At 26.6% G+C, this 21869-nt stretch overlaps 3 protein-coding genes across 3 annotated transcripts; 2 read left to right on the top strand and 1 right to left on the bottom strand.

Moving 5' to 3' along the window:
- Nucleotides 1–386: 386 nt before the first annotated feature.
- LOC132935999 (uncharacterized) lies at nt 387–2236 on the bottom strand. The gene is made up of 5 exons (XM_061002650.1): nt 1361–2236; nt 1227–1285; nt 1018–1119; nt 690–893; nt 387–621 (listed from the first exon to the last, which is right to left on the bottom strand). Exons 2-5 carry the CDS (start codon nt 1272–1274, stop codon nt 469–471), a joined length of 507 nt encoding a protein of 168 aa, XP_060858633.1. The 5' UTR covers nt 1275–1285; nt 1361–2236; the 3' UTR covers nt 387–468.
- A 1859-nt stretch (nt 2237–4095) lies between these two features.
- LOC132932531 (uncharacterized) lies at nt 4096–7595 on the top strand. The gene is made up of 2 exons (XM_060998918.1): nt 4096–6594; nt 7467–7595. The coding sequence occupies exons 1-2, from the start codon at nt 4096–4098 to the stop codon at nt 7593–7595; spliced, it is 2628 nt and encodes an 875-aa protein (XP_060854901.1).
- Nucleotides 7596–19397: 11802 nt separating this feature from the next.
- On the top strand, nt 19398–20827 carry LOC132932532 (uncharacterized). Its single transcript, XM_060998919.1, has 3 exons — nt 19398–19577; nt 19728–19890; nt 20116–20827. The coding sequence occupies exons 1-3, from the start codon at nt 19398–19400 to the stop codon at nt 20589–20591; spliced, it is 819 nt and encodes a 272-aa protein (XP_060854902.1). The 3' UTR covers nt 20592–20827.
- The last annotated feature ends 1042 nt before the right edge of the window (nt 20828–21869 follow it).

Here is a 21869-nt window from a genome sequence, read left to right on the forward strand (position 1 = left end):
TAGTCCGCGATCCGACGCAGTCGGATCGCCTACCTATGTGATTTTATGACTGATAGCTAGACAATCAAATAAACCTATCGACTCTACACTTTTTAACAATTTCGACAACCAAAAGCAGCGGAGAAACGGGAGATGATCCTGGAGATCGTATCTAGCCTATCCATTTACAACGTTCGTGACGGATTGCTAGACGCTCAAACTTTTAAACATTCCCGCCAAAGCGCCAAGCCTTATCTCCAATCCATATCACTAATCCTTATCACAAATCCTAAACTTTCGTCCTACAGCCTTTGTGACTTTTATATTCCAAAATTGGTACCCACTCTCAGCGAGTCCAACTTTCCCAGAGTTTCACTTAGAGCTAGTTTTATTATAATGTTACTATTTTTATTATACAATCATTAAATTATAAATGTTTATAATTTGCAATATTGATAATATAGTATATACATTTAAATTGTTGTTAATTTATTTTTTAGTATTTTTAATAATTTTTTTCTTAGGATCTGCTGAAAACCGGTCCAATATTTCACGAACAACGTCATTGATTTTGTTTGAAATGTTCGAATCTTTTGTATCTCTAGTAGATGTATGAATTTTAATACTAGCTTCCGCATGTTTCTATCTAGTATAAAAATTCACTTTTTATATTTTTTATTTTAAACATGTTATAGTCCATAGTTTTTTACTAACCTTTCATCTGACGGAATATCTTGAATTGTACTAATTTTGTAATGCTGAATAACATAGTAGTCTTCACAGTGTGGTGCAACAGGACATTTAAAAGTGTATGAATTATTTCCTTCCTTCATTGTTAATGTGTTCAATACATCATTTTCAACTTTCCCTTTTGATATCAAATCCATAAAAATATCCTTGTATGATTCCGATTGCTGATATATGAAATAAAGTAACATTTCAATTGATATTAAAAATGTGTGTGTGTGTGTGTGTGTGTGTGTGTGTGTGTGTGTGTGTGTGTGTGTATAATATTTTAGAAATAATATTAATTATTACCTTTCCGATCTTGGTCTTTTTACTACCAGTTTTTGACTCGCCAACATTTTTTCTTTTACTGATTTTTGGTTTAACAGGTTTTACTGAATATGAACTTTCCTGCTATTATTTAATAAAATATCAATAATATAAATATAAAATTATGTTTTGTATCTATTATAATAAATGTACACACACACACACAAACACAATCAAATGGGAATACTTACATCTTCATTTGATGAGCTTTCGTCAGTAACATTGGTATATGAAGACATTGTATTTTTACCTTTAATAAAAATTTACGAGTTAAGATTTTTAATATACTAGTTTTTAAAACTTGTACCAGATCAAAATATATTACTTGTTATGTAGTCTTGTAGCGGTTTTGTAATGTTGTGAAGCGACGACGCATCAAGTCTAGTAAATGATGTTGAGATTTAACACTGTCTATAATCAATGCATGCCGACTGCTTATATACAATCTAATAAGGTTGTATGAGTGTGTAAGTGATCATCGGTTTATGTATTATTGTCAGATAATTATAGGTATAAATAAAATAAATGTAGTGTACTCATTTTGCTTTAGGCTTTCCACATTTAATTAAACATAAAGGTCCTTTGACCAGATTACCTATGATAATTTATAATTTTAAATAACTTTTACATATATATATATATATATATAATGAAAAAATGTCTGTTTGCAGTTTATAATCAGTTTAATATTATGATGTGGTGTAATATTGCATGGTTATTTTATTATCAGGTAAACTGGTCTGATTAATTAGGTATAAATAAAATAAATGCAGTGTACTCATTTTTTTTTTAGGCTTTCCACATTTAATTGAACATAAAGGTCCTTTTATCAGATTACCTATGTTAGTTTATAATTTTAAACAACTTTTACATAAATATACATATAATGAAAAAATGTCTGTTTGCAATTTATAATCAGTCTAATATTATGATGTGGTGTAATATTGCATGGTTATTTTATTTTCAGGTAAACTGGTCTGATTAATTAGGTATAAATAAAACAAATGCAATGCATAATTGTGTTGCACATTGTCATCATTTGATTAGATTACCCACTTTATTCAATAATTAGTAATGATTTTTTATATTTGTAAACTTTTTATCTACATATTAATTCCAATTTTTTATAAAAAAACATCAAGACCTATGTATAATAACTGCATCAGCATGTCATCTAATATTAGAAATGTATTAACTAGTGCTAATGTGGTTCAATGATGTTCTGTATATTTTCAATAAATATGATAGTATATATAAATATAGATTCATTTTTCATTGAACTCTAGAGTTTGTTAGGTCTATGATTACAGTTATATAACTAATTCTTAAATAATCTGTGTATGTATCAATTCATTTTTTAACTACTACCTATTCAACGTGGACGTGCAATTCAAGATTTGTTCAGCAAACAAGTAGATTAATACCTACTATTATAAGTAAGTTATGAATCAAATAAAAATAAATATGTTTAACGCATAATTTTTAAATTTCAGTGAAATAAAAAATCAGATTAATAATGAAATATAAAATATAACTAATTCTCAAATATATATATATATATGTATATGTCAATTCATTATTTTTACTACAGCCTAATCAACGTCGACAAACTGAACACACATTAACAATTGAAGATTTGTACCATAATCAAATGAATCATATCAACAATAATATGTAAGTTAAATGTTAAATGATTAATAAAATATAAAATAACATAATATTAATTTTTTTTAATAATATAAAATTTGAATAAAATAAAAATATTAATAATTCAGTGTCTATATCATGATCAATTTCAAATAAAATTAGTATAAAAAAAAATAAACTTAAAAAATGTGAAAATTATTGTAAAAAATATTATTTTATTTTTTAATAATATATTATAGGTTAACTACTGTAACTGGTATGAGACCATACATAAAAACCGAGTATAAATTGAACTAAACTAAATTATTATAATGTATTTTAATCAATACAAATAAAAAAATAAATATTATGTTTGTGTTTTTTACTTTTTTATATACTATATTAAATAGATGAAAATATAAAATACTTATGTTGAATATAAATGTTGTATATTTTCAGACAAAAACCGAAAAATAAAATAATAATTATTGATTTTGAATTCACAAATTATCGGCGTACTGATTTCATACTTATTTCTGCAGCAATATCACAGACTCATATTAAATCAAAAATTGAACGTATGCGAGGTCGACCTTTGATAATATCGCCTGATGGAAGAATAACATTAATGAATAATTATACCTATTTGAAAACTAGAAATTTGTTACTAAACATTTTTGAAAAGAAACCAGATCAACTTCAAACTATACTGAATGAATTAAATTTAGCTATGGAAACAAAAACTTCGAACTTAACTAAAAACTATTTAAAAAACTATCTTAATTTTAAAAATCAAAATTCAATTATTTTACTATGGAATGGTAGTTCAGATAAAAATATTTTATTGAGATTAGGTCTTAATACCTATATAATGTTGAATATGACTGCATACGATACTGATAATAATAAAATATTTTATTTAAAATTAGTTAATTTTCAAAGTAATGAAACTATTTTAAGCTATAAATTAGGTTATATAAATAAAAATGGCAGATATTTATCATTGAAAGAAACTCATGATTTAATTTGTGATCTTAACCATGATATTACTTTTATACACGACGCAGTTAATGATGTAATATTAACGAAATGTATTTTCAATTACTTATGTTCAAAAAATAATTATCAGAAAATTTTAAGTAAAATATGCATTGCACTTTAAAATTGAAAATTAACCTTTATCTATAGAGTTATACCTAACTTAATATTTTAACATGAATATATTATAAATATCACTATCATAAATCACATTATAATTTATAATTAGATTATGACTTGTAATAACATGCAATATGCTGAAAAAATTAATTTAAAATTAATAAAAAACCTTAATCTTTCAATGGTTAATGCTAATTATTGTAATGATAATCATATACTATTTAATATTTAATTTAAATATTTATATGTAATTTTTTCTTATTTAATTACAGTAAAATGCAGCGAAAATTAGTAACAAAAAAAACACGCATGAACATAATTGGAAGCGGACTCATTCAGTTAGATCGGTTTAAAAAATGTTCAAAAACTTATGTCTTAAAAAATGATTATAATTTTATAGACTTTATCAAATTTTTTGACTACGGTTTTGATATGATAATTTGTAAATTAAAAAAAATGACGCAGCAATCAAGTATTAAATTTAACTTGTATCTTGATTGTGTTTACGTGCATGTGTTAACACAGGAACGCCGAGATATTTCATTTAAAACCGAAAATATGTTAGCGTTTACAAATTCAAATTTCGAAAATTTATTAAAAAAAATGTTTAATAAACTTATTAAGGAAGAATCTGACTTTGTCACTAGAGGGAGTGGTTGGAGTTTAGACTCAATTGATGTCTTACAGTTAAGAATTAATATTGTAAACCCGTTAAATGGATCTAGTTATTTAATTTTGCCTGACTCAATACGTAATAAGAAAGCTGTTATAAATGTAAAAAACAATGATGAAAAATGTTTTAAATATGCAATTTTATCTAAGTTTAATAATCATTCAAATAAAAGTCAATTTAACAAACAATATTTTAAAATGCTTGAAAAGAAAAGTGATTTAAATTTTCACTGTATCGATTATCCGACACCAGTCAAACAAATTAAAATATTTGAACGTTTAAATTATGTGTCAGTTAATGTTTTTAGTTTAGATGATACAAATGTTGTTTTCCCATTATATATGAATAATGTAGAAAGTAAAAATCATTTCGATCTGCTTTTGATTAATCGTGGTGAAACATCGCATTATTGTTTTATTAATAATTTCGACAGACTTATTCGTAGTCAAAAGACAAAACATAAATCTAAATTAATTATATGTAAAAGATGTTTTACAGTTTTTAGTAATACTCCTTGTAAATATAAATTGTGGGGTGTTAATGGATTAAAAAAACATAAAAAAAATTGTGGAAAGCACAAACTAGGAAGACCTGTAATGTTTGAAGACGATGATGATGATTTTATTTATTTTAAAAATTTTAAAAGAACGCAACGAATACCAATAGTAATTTATTCTGACTTTGAATGTTATTTAAAACCTAAATTCACCAAACAAAATTGTAAAATTAAAACACTGATAACACATAAACATAAACCAATGAGTTATGCATATTATGTGAAAATAGATTATAATATTATACCTAAATATTTAATAAAAAAATATAAAATTCCTACGAAACTTCATGTTTACAGAAATCAAAATGCTGCAAAACATTTCTTAAAGACCATGATAGATATAGGTACAAAGGTTTATAATCTTTATCAAGTAAATATACCTATGAATAAATTAACTAATGACGAAGAGCTTAAATTTCAAAATGCAAAAATATGTGAATGCTGTTCCAAATCATTTAAAAAAAATAAATTAATTAAATTAAGAGATCATAATCATTTTACAGGACGTTTTAGATCAGTTGTTTGTTTAAATTGTAACTTTGAATTGTGTAACGTTTCGTTTCTACCGATATACTTTCATAACTTAGCCTATGACAGTCATTTCATTGTTCGTGAACTTGGTTGTAATGAAAATGATATTCATGTAATACCTAATTCATCAGAAAAATATATATCGTTTAGTAAATCAATTCAAGATAAATTTAGTATAAAATTTATTGACACATTTCGTTTTATGTCAGAGTCTCTTAGTTCATTAGCCGATAATTTATCTGATGATAAAACTAGATTTAGGGAAACCTTAAAAATATTTTCTCTGTCGACTTTAAATTTAGTTACACGTAAAGGTGTGTTTCCTTATGAATATATTGATCATCCTAGTAAATTAAATGAAACATGTTTGCCACCAAAAAAATCCTTTTATAATTCGTTAAGAGACGAAGAAATTAGTGACGAAGATTATACCCATGCTCATAAGATTTGGAAAAGATTTAATTTAAAAACATTAGGAGAATATAGTGATTTATATTTAGCCACTGATGTATGTTTACTTGCTGACGTTTTTGAAAATTTTAGAGATCTTTGTTTGCAAACACTTAAATTAGATGCTTCACATTACATGACCGCCCCAGGATTTGCATTTGATTGCATGTTGAAACATACTAATGTCCGACTAGAACGACTTAAACAATACGATTTCCAATTATTTCTGGAGAATGGATTACGCGGTGGCATTTGTCATTCGGTTAAAAGACATGTAAAAGCAAACATTCCTAATATCGAAAATATTAATTATGATTCGAATAAGCCTGTAACGTGGTTAGCTTACCTGGACTGTGTAAATCTATATGGAAAGTCTATGCTATCCGCTTTACCTTATAAAAATTTTGAATGGTTTGACGATTTATCTATAGATATAACACAAATTGAAGATGATGCTGAATATGGTTATATTTTAGAAGTAGATGTTATTTACCCTAAACAAATACATAAAAATCATAACGATTTTCCATTTTTACCAGAAAATAAATGTCCACCAAATTCTAAAGTAAAAAAACTTTTAACAACTTTAGAATCAAAATTTAATTATGTAGTTCATTATAGAAATTTAAAACAAGCCATTGCCAATGGATTAAAAGTAAAAAAAGTTCATAGGATTCTTCGTTTTTCGCAATCAAAATGGATGGCACCATATATTGAGTTATGTACAAATATGAGGGTAAAGTCACGAAATGAGTTTGAACGTCAATTTTGGAAGTTATTGGTTAACAGTGTGTTTGGAAAATGTATGGAAAATGTTAGAAAACGGATGTTAATGACACTAGTTTCTAACGAGAAAAAAGCTCATCGTTTAATGTGTAAAGTAACATTTAAAGATAGAACAATTTACTCAAAAAATTAATGGCAATTCATATGAATAAAGAAAAAATTAAGTTTGATAAACCTATTTATGTTGGATTTACAATATTAGATATTTCAAAAACGATAATGTATCATTTTCATTATAATATAATGAAAAACGTGTATGGAAATAAAATTGATATTGTATATTCAGATACTGATTCACTAGTTTATGAAATTAGAACTTTAAACTTTTTCGATGACATAAAACATAAATTGTTTTTTTACTTTGATACTTCAAACTATCCTAAAAATCACTATTGTTATAGTGATCTTAGAAAAAATCAACCAGGGAAATTTAAAGATGAAATGAAGTCTGAAATATTATTAGAATTCATTGCTTTACGTCCTAAACTTTATGCATATAAAATAAATAACGAAGAAGTAAAAAAAGCTAAAGGTGTAAAAAAGTATGTAATTGATAAACACATGAAATTCAACGAATATTTGGAAATATTAAATGCTTATACCAATAATTTATCTGATCAAAAAATATGTAAAACTATGAATTTTATACAGTCAAAAAACCATTTTGTTTATTCTAAATCTGTAAAGAAAATTGCTCTTAGTGCTAATGATGATAAAAGAATTATTATGCATGATGGTATTAATACTATTGCATATGGCCACTATCTTTTAAAAAAATAGTACATATTGTATTTTATTTTTAATCGAATAAAAGTGAATAATATGTAAAAAAAAAATGTAAAAATTAATACTAAGTAAATTAAATATAGATCAAATAAAAAAAACATACAAATAATACAACAAAACATTAATTAATTTTTATTATCATTTCAAAATTCATATTTAAACAACTAACTATACGACATAAGCTGTATAACATTATATTTTTTTTTCAGAATGCACAAACCTATACTTTATGTAAAACCAAATATTCGATCCAAACCTAAAATACCAAATCTGATGGAAATCGATATTGAAAATCTTAGGGAACTGTATTTTGATTTAGATAGAGGTTGCTGTATTTTAAAACGTGATAACTGTAACGTAAAGTTGTATAAGGATTGGAAAATTGCTAGAGGCTTAGTGGTTAAACGTCTATCAGATTTAATACAATTATGAAGTATATACAGCATTTAGTATACAGTTATTAAAAATAAAATAAATTAATCGATCATAAAAATTGGATCAATACCGTACATTGTAATGATGAGATGGTTTATAAAATCTGAACAATAGGTATTGATTGATTGATATATTTCGTTTAATTACAAATCCACTTATTAGCTATTTTAAAGTGTCGTTTACATTTACCCACGAATTATGGCTATTGTCAAAACCTAACCATTTAACATATAATTTGTTTTTATGTTTTTTTATTACACGTTCAATGAGAAAGGTATCGGGAAAAAATGTTTTTTTTAATTCTTGTACATAAAAATTTCCTAATATTAAATTATTTAAACTGTCTTTTAGTTGATACGTTAATGGATCTGTATTTAAAACTTTAGAGATAGTGAAAACTTCTGTTGTCCAATTTGGTGTATAACCTTTACTAAAATTATGTTTATACTTTGATATTCTTACTTTATCATTAATTTTAAATTTTAATTTTTTTGATGTACTAATTTGTATTTTTTTTTTATTTATTGTAATCGGCTTGGTCCGAGCTTCGTGTGGTGTACATTTTATTGTTGAATGTTTTGTGTTATTATAATTATATACTAATTTTGAAATTGAATTGTACCAATTCCATGAACCTGTTGATGTAAAATGTTTGTACATTTTATTTTTTATAGTTTTTATTACACGTTCGGCTATCCCTGCCTTAATACTACTGTATGTTGAATAATGTCTAATATTATATTTTTTCATAACACTTTGAAATTCGCTATTATAAAACTCTGTACCATTATCTGTTTGTAATAATTTTGGTTGATTTTTTTTTAGTATTTTTATTATTCCTTTTGTACATTCCTTTGCTGTTTTATTTTTCAGTGCTTCAAACCAAAGATATTTTGTATATGTATCAATAACAATTAAAATGAACTTAAAACCATTATTCTTTCTAGCATGTGTCTGCATATCAATTAAATCAGCTTGCCAAAGATCATCTTTAAATCGAGTTATTACACTACGTCTAGGAAATATTTTTCTCGCTGGTTGATGTAACTCGTTAGCTATACTTTCTAAAATTGTCATTATATTATAATATTTCTCTCACGTAGTTCCTCTAAAATAGATATAATTTCATTATTAACACCAGTATTACCAACACTTTTTGATGATGACAAAAGATTTAATCTAGTTACTAGTTCATTCGGATCATCATAATAAACTAATTGTGTTTGTGGCAATACATCTTTATATAAACCATTACCTATCTTAGACTCAGGTGATGAAGTAAAATTAAACATCTTTGCAGTCATATGATCCGTAGACGAAGAACTGTTTGCTGTTTGATTAAAATCAAATGGTTCATTTTCTTTTGTTATTTTTCTACGTTTAGCTCTAGATAAGCTAGAAGGGGTAGAAGATAAAGTATTGTTAAATGATGTAAAGTTAATTCGAGGAGTTGCAGTCTCATTAATTTTAGCTATTTCTTCATTAAACTGTTTTTCCTCAATTTTCATCCGATCGTACAGTGGTTTTACAACGGTCATCCATTTATGGTATCTCGAGGTTCTAGGCTTCCCGTCTGCTTTTAAATGGACTCCGGAAGTTTTCAAAATATTGTAATAAGATTCTATATCTTCTATAGTTGTATTTTTTGGTTCCTTCTCACATAATAAAGACCATAGTCCTGGTGTAAATTGATAGTATTTATTAAGCAACAGTAATTTACCGTGGTTAAAAGTTACAGTATGCTTTCCTATTTTATATGAATCACTACCTTTATCATAATGCATACCATAAGATTTGTCATAACGTGTTGATTTAGGACGGTTATTTAAAAAATTTTGGTATGGTGAATTTAATTCATCGTTATCATCTTCTTCACTAGTGTATGAGGTTTCTGATTTATTTTTTAGTTCAGTCGACTGTGTGTTACATATAGCATTTTGTTCTGTATGTGTATTTAATGGTTCAATTATTGGTTTAAATGCTTCACGAAAATAATTGTCGGAATCTATAACACCACGTTTCATTTCCATTATTTTTCGTTTAATATTTTTTTTTGACGCTATTAAATTTTGTAACAAAACTTTCTCTGTATTCATTGTAAATAATAAACTTAATATAACTGTATCGTACGACTACTGTTAACATTATGTAGATAATATCAGTGTCATGGTGTATATATATATATTATAAAATTATTTTCTTATATTGTTCACATAAAACACTAATTTATTTTAATAAACGTATGAAATCCACATCTATATCTTCCTTCATTAATTTCTCGAGTTTTATCGATAACCATAAAACCATAATCACTATGATTCCAACATAAATGTGAAATTTTCCGAAATTCTGAGAAATCCATATCTGCAGACGAATGATCATTGAATATATGACGTAAATTTGTATCGTCTTGTTTCAATATTATTAAGAAGTTTGAATTGTCTCTTACTAACTGTTTTGATATTTTAGAATATGTTTGCGCTAAATAAAATACAGAGCTAGCACCTGAATGCCTGCCGATGCTGAAATAATCTCTGATTACAGATTGTGGACCGCATATTACATCATCAAATATTATAATTGAATTTCTCTTAGTCAAGTTGGGTTTTATGACTTTATCAGCGCTTGTAAATATAAAAATATTAGCACCTTGTATATCATCTATTATTTTTTTTAATGAAACATATTTTTCCTGATTAGAGGTTTTAGAGTATAAATAAATATTTTCAAATCTTAACCCGTTTTCGTAAGTAATGAGATTATACATTATATTTGTTTTTCCTGAACCACTGGGACCAACTAGTATAGCACGTATAGTATCAGGTAATAACGAGCCATGTCTCGATGGTTTTTTTACCAACTGAACATCTACATTTATTATATCTAATTTATCTTTCTGCACAATCAAATCCATTTTTTCTTATAAATACTCTAGAAATTTCAATTTATAATCAGTTATAGATGGTGTGTTCAACTCGTATGTACAAATTGAACAAGACTGGTAAAGGATTTCTAAACTCTATTATAAATAGTCTTCCGTTCGAAGCACATTTTTCAGGTTATCAGTATTGTGGTCCTGGTACAAAATTAAAAAGAGACTAGATCGCGGTGACAAAGGAATAAACCCATTAGATACTGCTTGTAGAGATCATGATATTGCGTATGCATCGAGTTCAAATTTAAACGATAGACATAAAGCTGATAAAGTACTAGAAAATCGTGCTTGGGAAAGATTTAAAGAAAAAAATATTCCTAGAAAAGAAAAATTAGTTGCATACGCAGTAACAAACGCAATGAAAGCTAAAAGAAAAATAGGTATGGGTTGTAAAGGTAAATGGAAAGATACTACAAAAAAAAATGGTATACTAGCAGCAAAAAAAAAAAAAAGATCTATAAAGAAAAAGAATGGTGGTAAAAGAATGATTTCATCACCAAGACAGATAGGAGGTGTAATTCCCTTAATACCTATATTTGCAGGATTGTCAGCACTTGGTAGTTTGATGTCTGGTGGTAGCAGTGTGTATAATGCAGTACAAAATTCAAAAAGAAAAAAAGGTAATGGCTTATACTTAAACAATAAGGGGTCAAAAAAAAACTTATAATCACGCTACCTGACAGACCACTTTCATCCCAAGATATTATAAAATATGTTACAATGTTGGAAATCAATCATTTCCGTGGAGTCTTTTCACGTGATAACTTACCTAAGAAACCGCATACAATTGAATGTGGTATATTAAACTTAGACATATCTTCAGGTGATGGAAGTCATTGGGTAGCGTTCCATAAAAATAAAGATAATGTTGTATATTTTGATAGCTTTGGCGATTTACCTCCACCAATTGAATTACAGAACATGAAAAAGTGAAACTAACTAACAATGGTTACTCTTACCTCTTCGATCAAATACGATTAGAAATCAATGGGATAGAAGTAGATAGCACACGTGTTCTTGGAATTACTAGCTCGTTGAAAGGTTACTTATCTGGTACACCAGACAACTATAATTGTTATGAAAATTCTGGCTGGAATTTTAAAAACAAAACACAATCAGAAAACGATAAAGGTGAATTTAGTGCTTGCATTCCATTGAAATATTGGCTAGGTTTGTTTGAAGACTTTAAAAAAATACTAGTTAACACTAGATTAGAATTAATATTAACTCGAAGTCATTCTGATTTAAATGCTTTAAGCTTTAGAAGTGGTATAACTGCTTCTACAGCCAAAGTCGTTATAAACAAAATAGTCTGGAGGGTACCACATATTACTGTTGACGATGAAGAAAGGTTAAAATTATTGAAACTTGTTGAAAAAGAAAAAAGTTTGTTTATTCCTTTTAGATCTTTTGAAACTTTTGAATATCCCGAACTCGGGACCTCTAAAAAAGTTGTATGGAATTTGAAAACTGCTTCAAAATTAGAAAAACCACGATTTATCATAATTGGTTTACAAAAAGGACGTAAAAATTTGTTTGAAAAAGATTGCAGTATATTTGATCATTGTAATCTAACAAACGTTAAAGTATTGTTGAACTCGATAGCTTATCCATATGATAATTTGAATTTAGATTTTACAAAAAACAATTTCACCTTATTATATGATATGTATACATCATTTCAAGAATCATACTATGAAAAAAGTAATCGGAACCCTATATTGAGTCCTTCTACTTTTCTAGTAAATGCTCCAATTATTGTTATTGACACATCAAAACAGAACGATTCAGCCACAGCTTCAACAGTAGATGTTCAGTTGGAAATTGAAGCATCAGAATCGCTTGCAGGTGTAACTGCTTATTGTTTATTAATTCATGATCGAATTGTTGAATATGTACCTTTTACTAGAGAAGTAAGGAAACTAGTCTAAATAATAAATCAAAATTGTACATTTTAATATTTGTTGTAAAATACTATTAACTGATTAAAAAATAAATAAACAAAATGATTATAAGAAAAAAAATATTTTTATTTATTTCAGAAAATAATATTAAAAATTGTTTTGAATTTTCCCAAGAAAATTATAGGGATATTGGTTACACTGTAAGGCATACATTCCTGGTTAAACGTTTTTCATCTCCCCGTAAAAATTAACTCAGACTCCCCAACCATACATATTAGAATTTTTAGGTATACGGTGATCAAATGTACTGCAAGGGGGACTTTCCTCCTTGAACATTTTTCATATCCCCGTAAAAATTAACTCAGACTCCCCAACCATACATATTAGAATTTTTAGGTATACGGTGATCAAATGTACTGCAAGGGGGACTTTCCTCCTTGAACATTTTTCATATCCCCGTAAAAATTAACTCAGACTCCCCAACCATACATATTAGAATTTTTAGGTATACGGTGATCAAATGTACTGCAAGGGGGACTTTCCCCCTTGAACTTTTTTCATCTTACCGTAAAAATTAACTCAGACTCCCCAAATTACTACTACTGCTATAGAATATAAATTATTCAATATGCAAAAAAAAACTCACCATTAGTTTCAAATTATGATGATTCGTGGAGGTAACTGACAAAAATCCAAAAATATTAAAAGGAAAAAAAAATATGCGATTGCATAGAACTCCGTGCTCTACTTATGTGTTATAAATATTTGATGCATATCTGCCCTAAATGTATTGTTCAGTATTTGTTTTATAGTCATAAAAATGAATAAACCAGTAGGAATTTCATAGATTATCATTATGTCATCCCTACCAGACATAACAGTGGCGGCGTTAGACTTTGATGAATTATGTAAACGGCGCGATGTCATTTATAGAAAAATCGAAATACTTCTGGCAGAATGCACGAGGAACATAAAGTCCCAACTTGATGAAAGTGACGAAGAGGGCGCAGATTTTAAACTGACTTTTCCAGATGCTTAGTAAATATGATTACAAGACTTATAACTAATAAATAATAAGATATAATCCTTATTAAGTTGAATATTTTATAAATTTTAAACTACAAAATAATTTCAATTTAGTCAAAATTCGAAATTTAAATGCTCATAAAAAAAATTGGGCATATGTATTTTTAATATTTTTCAATTACTATTGTAGTACTCGCACATAGCTCACTCGCACTAATATCGATTTACACAATCACACACATGCACGTTCTTCGCGAGACCGACACAATATGTGCATTTAATTGCCTACATTTTACTCCTTAATAAATGACCGGCACCGATACCCTTAAATATAATTTCTAAACAGTTTCTTATAATAATAAAACAGGACTAATGGGCGATAACGAGTAATCATTAATATCGATTAATGTTCGTTTATTCCACCGATATATAAACATACATATTATGTTAATATATCTGTGGTTTATTCTTATTATAAGTTATCGAATAATAAAGTGCAGGGTTAAATTCCGTTATTTTTATCGAATTATTCGATAGTCGTTATTTGGCAGAGCCCACCACTAAAAATAACATATCATAGTATCATACAAGAACAAGAAAACAACCAATCAATTAATGTGCTAATAGTGTAATTTTGAGCACAGACTACTTCTATCTAGTAATTATTAATTGTTGGTTGTCGACTTGAGTCATTCAATTTTCTGTAAGTGTTGTGAATTGTGTCTAGTATATTATGCAGTCGCAGTCAGACGTCAGTACAACGCAAGAACTGAAACCTGAGCAACGTGTCGATTATCAGAATAAAAAATGTATGCGTATTTTTCATACCATATAAACAGTAAAACATCTGTATGTAAAGACTGCAGTGGTAAAGTAAAAGTAAGTTCAGTTATTAGTCATTTTATTATTAATACACTAGTCAATAATACGTAAGTAGGTACGTATACGGCTATACTACCTTCAATTTCATCTTTTAACTATCGAATTATATATTATAATATACTTTGTCCATTTCATATTAGATGGTGGTGGCCGTTTTAATTTTAAAAAAATATTGTTTGAAAAGTATCTAGTATCTACCTATATTTTGTAGAAAAATGTTCTATATTGCTTTATTTATAATTTGCATTGGAAAATAGTTTTTACTCAGTAAAATCAAAATGTTATCCGTATTTACTTCTAGTTACTCATTTGATTAGAAAGTTAAAATGTAGGTTGTTCTTATTCTTAAATGTTTCAATTTTGTTCATTTGCTTGATTACATAGTATGTTAAGTAATATATAACTTAATACATCCTACTGGTAATAATTCAAATTTAAATTAATGAATCATTATAGGGAAAGCATAAAACAAATTTAAAAAATCATTTGAGTGTTCATGTTGATTTGTTTGAAGAATTCAAACAACTTGAATCAAAAAAAGCCTTGAAAAAAACAATTTAAAGACCAATTTGAAAAGTCAAGCTCATCAAAGACTGTTTAACTTTTCAAGACCAAATGTACAAGTTTTGATATCCATGAAAGATATTATAGATGCCTGTATTGAATTAGTCACGGTGAATGGGCGTATATTCAGTATGTTAGACGATTTAGGACTGCGCAAGATATTAGATATTATTAATTTACATTATAAACAGAAAGCGTTTTGTTGTTGTTTTTTAATTATGACATTAGTGCCTAGTGGTCATTTGTAACTTAACTGATTCTTCGTTTACAGTGAATAATATTTCTATGGGTAAAAATCAAATAACTCTCTATATTGAGTTTGGGTAAAAAAGATAATTTGGGTAAATTTTGGGCAAAAACATGTACGGCCAATATCAGGTGCACAATCATAAAGTATAAGACTGAACTACACTTTTACGATTTATATTCAAAGTAAAGTATTCATTACCAAAGAAAAACGCAATTTTCGTAATAATAAAATAATATTATTATGCTGCATAAAAGAATATACAAATAGTGTTCGATCACCAGGTATTTAAAATGTTTAATGTAGCCCTGTTGTTGGAAAATGTTCCCAACCTCTGCTGTAATGGATGTGTTAAATTAAAATTATTTTTATAAATGTTATTAACAACTGAAAGTCAAATGCTTATAAAAAAATTCATACCGATAAATTAAGGTTTTTTTTAATTAATATAATATAAACAATTTCTGAGAAACATCGTCTTCGATTTTCAAATTTTTTGACCAAACAAAACCATTTTATCGTAATTTATAGAAATAGAAAATTTTAAGTGTCTATACGAGCGTATAAGGATGGGCTGAATACTTAAATACTTAAATACGGGATGGATAAGCCCCCCCCCCCTAGCCCCCCTCCCTAATTAAGCTGATGTTTATCTTTTATATTTAAAAAACTAATTTTATGATATTTTTTTCTTAATGCCGCAAAATATTTTTCGTTCACAGCATTTTTGTAAAGTTTTTTAATATTATCCTCCAAATAATCATTATCGTTATTAACGTAATATATTATATAATTTTTTCAACGTTAGTGCCATTTTATTGTACATTTTCTAAGACAGTATTGCTGGTTAAAGTATTATAAACAGAAAAATCTTTTGATTTAGATTTTGTTATCCTATCTGACTTTGGAACGGTTCTTAATTTTTGTTCATAATTTATAATAAAATCCTCAATTTCTGAATCAACTATCAGAAAGAATATCACTATCAAAATAGGTATCGTTTTCATTATCATTGAAATTATCTCTTACATTATCATAATCATACTTTTTATCTAATTTAATTTTTTTATTTATTACCAATTTCTCAATTTAAGTATTTGGATTTAGGGGCCTTGTTATGGCATTGATTTAAGGAGAATCATTTAGGCAATTTCTAACCGCCCGAGATCTATGTGTAAGTCGCAAATGTTTATTAGTGTGTGTGGCGTACATGCGGATCAATCGTAGCGGTACGGAGGGCTCTGGCACGCACTCGAACGCATATGTCAGTATGTAATATGTATTGTGATCATGAAAAAATGTTTAATTTGCATTCAAACATACGATTCTAATTCCAACAATGCGTCGCAACAATTACCTTGATTTGCAATCTGACAAAATATTTTTTTCCCACAACATGTATGAGGGATCGATCGAGGCACATTTTAAAAATTGTATTTAGGTTAAACACGGATCAAATATGGATTTTTGGTATTGATGTGGTGATTTTCAGGAAACGTACTCTCGGTATGCGGAGTGTTTAAAATATCTGTCTGAGATTGGTCTGAAAAAACAAAAGTAGGTTAATCACGTACACAGGTACACCAAAGTATATAATTTAAAATATCATTCGCTCGTCGAAAATGTTTGACTGTAATATACGTGTACAATTTTAATTATATTTTAATTCTATTCATTGTTTATTTTTTAAAAACTTTTATCTTTAAAAACTAAGTAGTATTAGTACTTGTGCGTATTTTTTTAAATTATAAAGTTATTGAACTTGTTCAAAAAAGATTTAAGCTACAATATAGCATTTTTAGTTATACAATTGATTAGTATTATGTTTTATTTTTTTTGATAAAGGTAGACAAACTTATGATGAATCTTTTGTTACTTTTTCAAATCTTAGATTTAAAAAAAAAAGTTTTTATGAATTTCTAACTCAAAATAATTTACAACCGAATAATCAATGTACCCGAATTGCCTATTTTATGCGCCGCTTAACTACAAGTTTTATGATATCTTATAAGTAGTACCAATTACTTTATTAAGATGATGTAGGTATTGGGGAAATATAAATTGTGTGTTTCTAATTCGGAAAATAATATAGCTACTCCTCCAAACACATCACCTATTTTACAATGATGTGTGTTTTTTTTTTTAATTTTTAATTTTTTTTTTATTTTTGTGTCTGTCATCACCTTTTAGGACAGTAAAAGTGCTTGGATTTTCTTCAACAGTAACTTTTCTGATAGGAAAGGGAATCTAGTTGGTACTTTGGGGGGTCAAAAGTAAAAATTTCCCAGTAGTTTTCACAAGCGACGTGAAAAACAAAAGAAAAATTAAGGAAAAACGGGAATTTTTACGTAAAATCTATTTTAGAGAAAATCGATTTTGGTTTTTGGTGTAACTCTAAAACAAATGACCGTAGGGACATGAAATTTTGACTGAATGTTTATATTAGCATTTTCTATACACCATAAAATTTACAAAATATTTTGACTCTTTTTGAGCTGTTTACGGCAATTGTCAGTTTTCAATTTTTTTAGTTTTTTTTTTCTATAAATATCAATAAAATTTTATCTGTTGAGTAAAAAAGCTTGAAAATTAAATAGAAGGCTCCTAGGTTATTGTTTCAAAGGCAGATGAAAAAAATTAAAAATCCTTAGTCACAGTTTTTGTTTATAAGCATTTAAAGTTCAAATTTTGACAAAATACGGAAAAATCACGAAAAATAGTAAATTATTTTGAGTTGAGAATTCATAAGATTAAATCTAAGATTTGAAAATGTAATATAAGATTACTCATAAGTTTGTCTACCTTTATCAAAAAAAAAATGTCTAGAAGAAACTTAAATTAAATTTTTATGAGCGTCTGAAATTTATATTTTTACAACATTTGATATTTACTCGATTTCTCTTGTAACAATTTTCTTATTTTATTGTTATTAAAAAACGAATGACTGTAGATACTTGAAAATTTCACTGAATGTTTATATTAGCATTTTCTATACACCATAAAATGTTGAAAATATTTTGACTCTTTTTGAGCTGTTTACGGACATTGTCAGTTTTCAATTTTTTTAGTTTTTTTTTTCTATAAATATCAATAAATGTTTATTTGTTGGGTAAAAAAGCGTGAAAATTTAATATGAGGCTCCTGATATATCGTTCTAATAGCAGTTGAAAAATATTAAAAATACATAGGCACAATTTTTTTTATAAGCATTTAAAGTTCAAATTTTGACAACATTTATCAAATTTATAATTTATTAATTATTTTGTGGTTAAAAATTTTTAACTTTTATGGCTAAGGATTGAAAATTTAAAACAAGGCTCCACGTAAATAGCTTATATTATATAAATTACTTTATTCACAATAATATCATCAAATATACTTGGTAAAATCATACGCTGACTAAAAATTTAGCAGTTATGAAAAACAAATTTATTTTTCATAAATGCTTGATTTTTATTTTCAAAATTAGGTAGGTCTATAAACTATAATGTTCTAAAAAACAATGTTGATTTAATAATAATATAATTCATCTCCTAATATTTCTTATTAGGTACAGCCATGACATAACATTTTAAAAACATATTATATTATGCAAAATAAATTCAAAATTGTATGTTACCTATAATGGTAGGATTTGAAATGTTATATTTAGTAATTTTTATATCCATCATAATATATATAATATAGTATATACATCATAATATAAATGTACGTATTTTTTTGGTACTATTTATATTATATTAGTTATTATAAAGATTATAATTGGTATCAAATATCTATTGTATATTATGTTCTACATAGAAATGGAACCCGAATCTGAAGATTTGTGTGCAAGTTTACAAGATTCAGACTTAACTTGGCCTGAAATTGAGACAATTTGGAAAAAAACTAACAATTTTAGGCTTCAATATATTAAGAATAACAACACAGCGTCTATTTTCAAAAAATGGATACAGTTTACTCAACCAATGGGCTATAAATTGGTAAATATTATACTCTATACATTGTGTTCATATCAGTAAAAATCACTAAAATAATTATAATTTCAATCTATTAACTACAAAATTATAAATCTAATCTATTTACATATAAAGATAATACATTTACTAAAAATAATATTTTATATTGTTTAGGTAGAGATAGATTTCTGTCACATGTACTCAAACTTTAAAAACCTACCAGCCAAATTTGAAAGAAAGTCATCTTTGCTATTGAAAATATTTGACGAAAGAATAAAAGATAATGCAAGTAAAATATTATTAAATCAATTAAAAGAATCTCCTGATTTATGCGAAAGTAAGTTTTAATGAATAAGTAGATTAGAATTTTTTACTTTCTACATTTTTGACTATGGTTATACTATCGTCACTCAATAATTCGAAAAACTCCTAAACTAACTAAACGCTTGGTCCCCTGGGAAAACCACTAAATTATAAGAAAATACATGCATTTTGGTCACCTTGATAATTCGAAATGTGTTTAATTTACAAAATAATTATAATACATATTATATTGTTTTAGATGGGAAAAACTTGGTTATATTTTATTTGATGCATTCGTTATTTGTACCTTCATCAAGAAAAATTACCAGAGATGACAATGGAAAAAAATCTGTCATAAAATATTCCATAAAAGATTCTCAAAATACATTTATTATAGAAGCATCTACTCCCCTTGAACTAGAAGTCATCATAGAGAAACTGAAAAAACAAGAAAATAATATACAGCCATGTATACTAGTTGTTGGCTCATTATTAAACCCTAAACAAATAATAGTATATTTCGATGATGTTAAATACAAGTTGTTTTCTGTTTTTAAAGCTATCGATATTTGTTTTAAGCTATTCCATGTTTTTAATCTTGAATATCCATATGAATCAAGTAACGTGTGGTTATTTTTGCAAAATTATTTTTATGAAATTAACACTAAATATGACAAAAGTTGTAGTTTAGTAAAGCAAATTTTCTCAGAATTAGATGCAAATTATAATATTTAAAACTAATGTATTGTTAAGAGTTCCCTAGCCAATTTTAATTTTTTTTTATATTACAAACCCAACATTTATGATTTATAAGTACCTATAAGTATATATTTTTTTTTGTAATCGTAAGTCGTTTAGGAACAACAGTTCTTCATTTTTTTTTTTTTTGTTATATCTAGTTTTACATTATAATTTTTAATTTGTATTAATATTTTCTATATACTAGAACCATTTGTTTAAAAAAGATTATAAATAAATAATTATATCTATAGTAAATAGTTTTTTTATTTTATATTTTTATTACCTATTACTCTATGGTCTGGATCTTTAAATTTTATCATATTATTCATCATTATTGAACATAACATGATATAGTATTAACTGTTTCTAAAGGAACAAAAATGTCATTCTTAAGCAGAATTTTTTTTTTATATTTTAGCTTTTGTTAATGTAATAACCAGTTCGGTAATTATTAATAAAGTATGACTTGTAATGTTAACACAAATTTCATTAATCCTATCTATCAGTTTGCTAGATTCTACCTATGTCCTATATAGTATTATCTTAGGTAGGTAACAATAATGAGCAAGTTTGTTATTATTACATATGGTTCAATAATTATTAATAAGGTGTGAATGGTAATGTTAACAAAAATTTCATTAATCTTACCTATAAGTTAGCTAGAATAAATTAACAGGCATAATGATTGTTTTGATGAAAATTAATTTGTGACATCAATAAATAGTTTGTAGAACGTATGTTAACAAATTTTTTGTTGGTTTAACCTAACTTATTTTCAATTTTACCTGGATATTTCTTTGGGTGTATGTAGGAAATAAATTTTTTTATCCCATAAATATTACACACAATTTAAAATATTTACAAATTCAAATACGATAATATAATTTAAATTGTAAGAATATGAATAGTTAAAAAAAAAGTACGCATTCTATGGTAAATATTCCTAGGAAATGAAGCGATTTTCACGATGTATGTACCCATAGATTCTACGTAAAATAGAGAATCTTAGGGACACCGACCGGAAAAATAATATAATCATTTACCAACCAAACGTTTGATAAAAAAACCGTCTCACCCCGCACGAAAAACGGACGCGGACGCCACCTGTATTGAAACTGTACCCCCGCGAACCCTTCCAACCATCGTCAATCGGAATCTGAACAATCGTTGTACGCTACTTGTAGTTGTTTTTCTCACGTCTCGTAGAAAAGTCATATTTTCACGTTCGTTACACCGTCAGATTCTCAAGAAAATGAGGAATGTTAATAGGAA

Source organism: Metopolophium dirhodum, chromosome 1 (genome assembly GCF_019925205.1).
Source record: "Metopolophium dirhodum isolate CAU chromosome 1, ASM1992520v1, whole genome shotgun sequence".
In the NCBI taxonomy this organism is placed as follows: Eukaryota; Metazoa; Arthropoda; class Insecta; order Hemiptera; family Aphididae; genus Metopolophium; species Metopolophium dirhodum.

Bases quoted from the DNA above. Each gene is read 5' to 3' on its own strand.
- LOC132932532 (XM_060998919.1), top strand. From the start codon at position 19,398: ATGGAACCCGAATCTGAAGATTTGTGTGCAAGTTTACAAGATTCAGAC. The intron at 19,578-19,727 runs GTAAATATTATA...TATATTGTTTAG, and splicing joins AACCAATGGGCTATAAATTG to GTAGAGATAGATTTCTGTCA. The intron at 19,891-20,115 runs GTAAGTTTTAAT...ATATTGTTTTAG, and splicing joins ATCTCCTGATTTATGCGAAA to ATGGGAAAAACTTGGTTATA.
- LOC132935999 (XM_061002650.1), bottom strand. From the start codon at position 1,274: ATGTCTTCATATACCAATGTTACTGACGAAAGCTCATCAAATGAAGAT. The intron at 894-1,017 runs GTAATAATTAAT...TTCATATATCAG, and splicing joins AAAAGACCAAGATCGGAAAG to CAATCGGAATCATACAAGGA. The intron at 622-689 runs GTAAAAAACTAT...TATACTAGATAG, and splicing joins TTCCGTCAGATGAAAGGTTA to AAACATGCGGAAGCTAGTAT.
- LOC132932531 (XM_060998918.1), top strand. From the start codon at position 4,096: ATGCAGCGAAAATTAGTAACAAAAAAAACACGCATGAACATAATTGGA. The intron at 6,595-7,466 runs GTAAAAAAACTT...AATTTTATACAG, and splicing joins AATGTCCACCAAATTCTAAA to TCAAAAAACCATTTTGTTTA.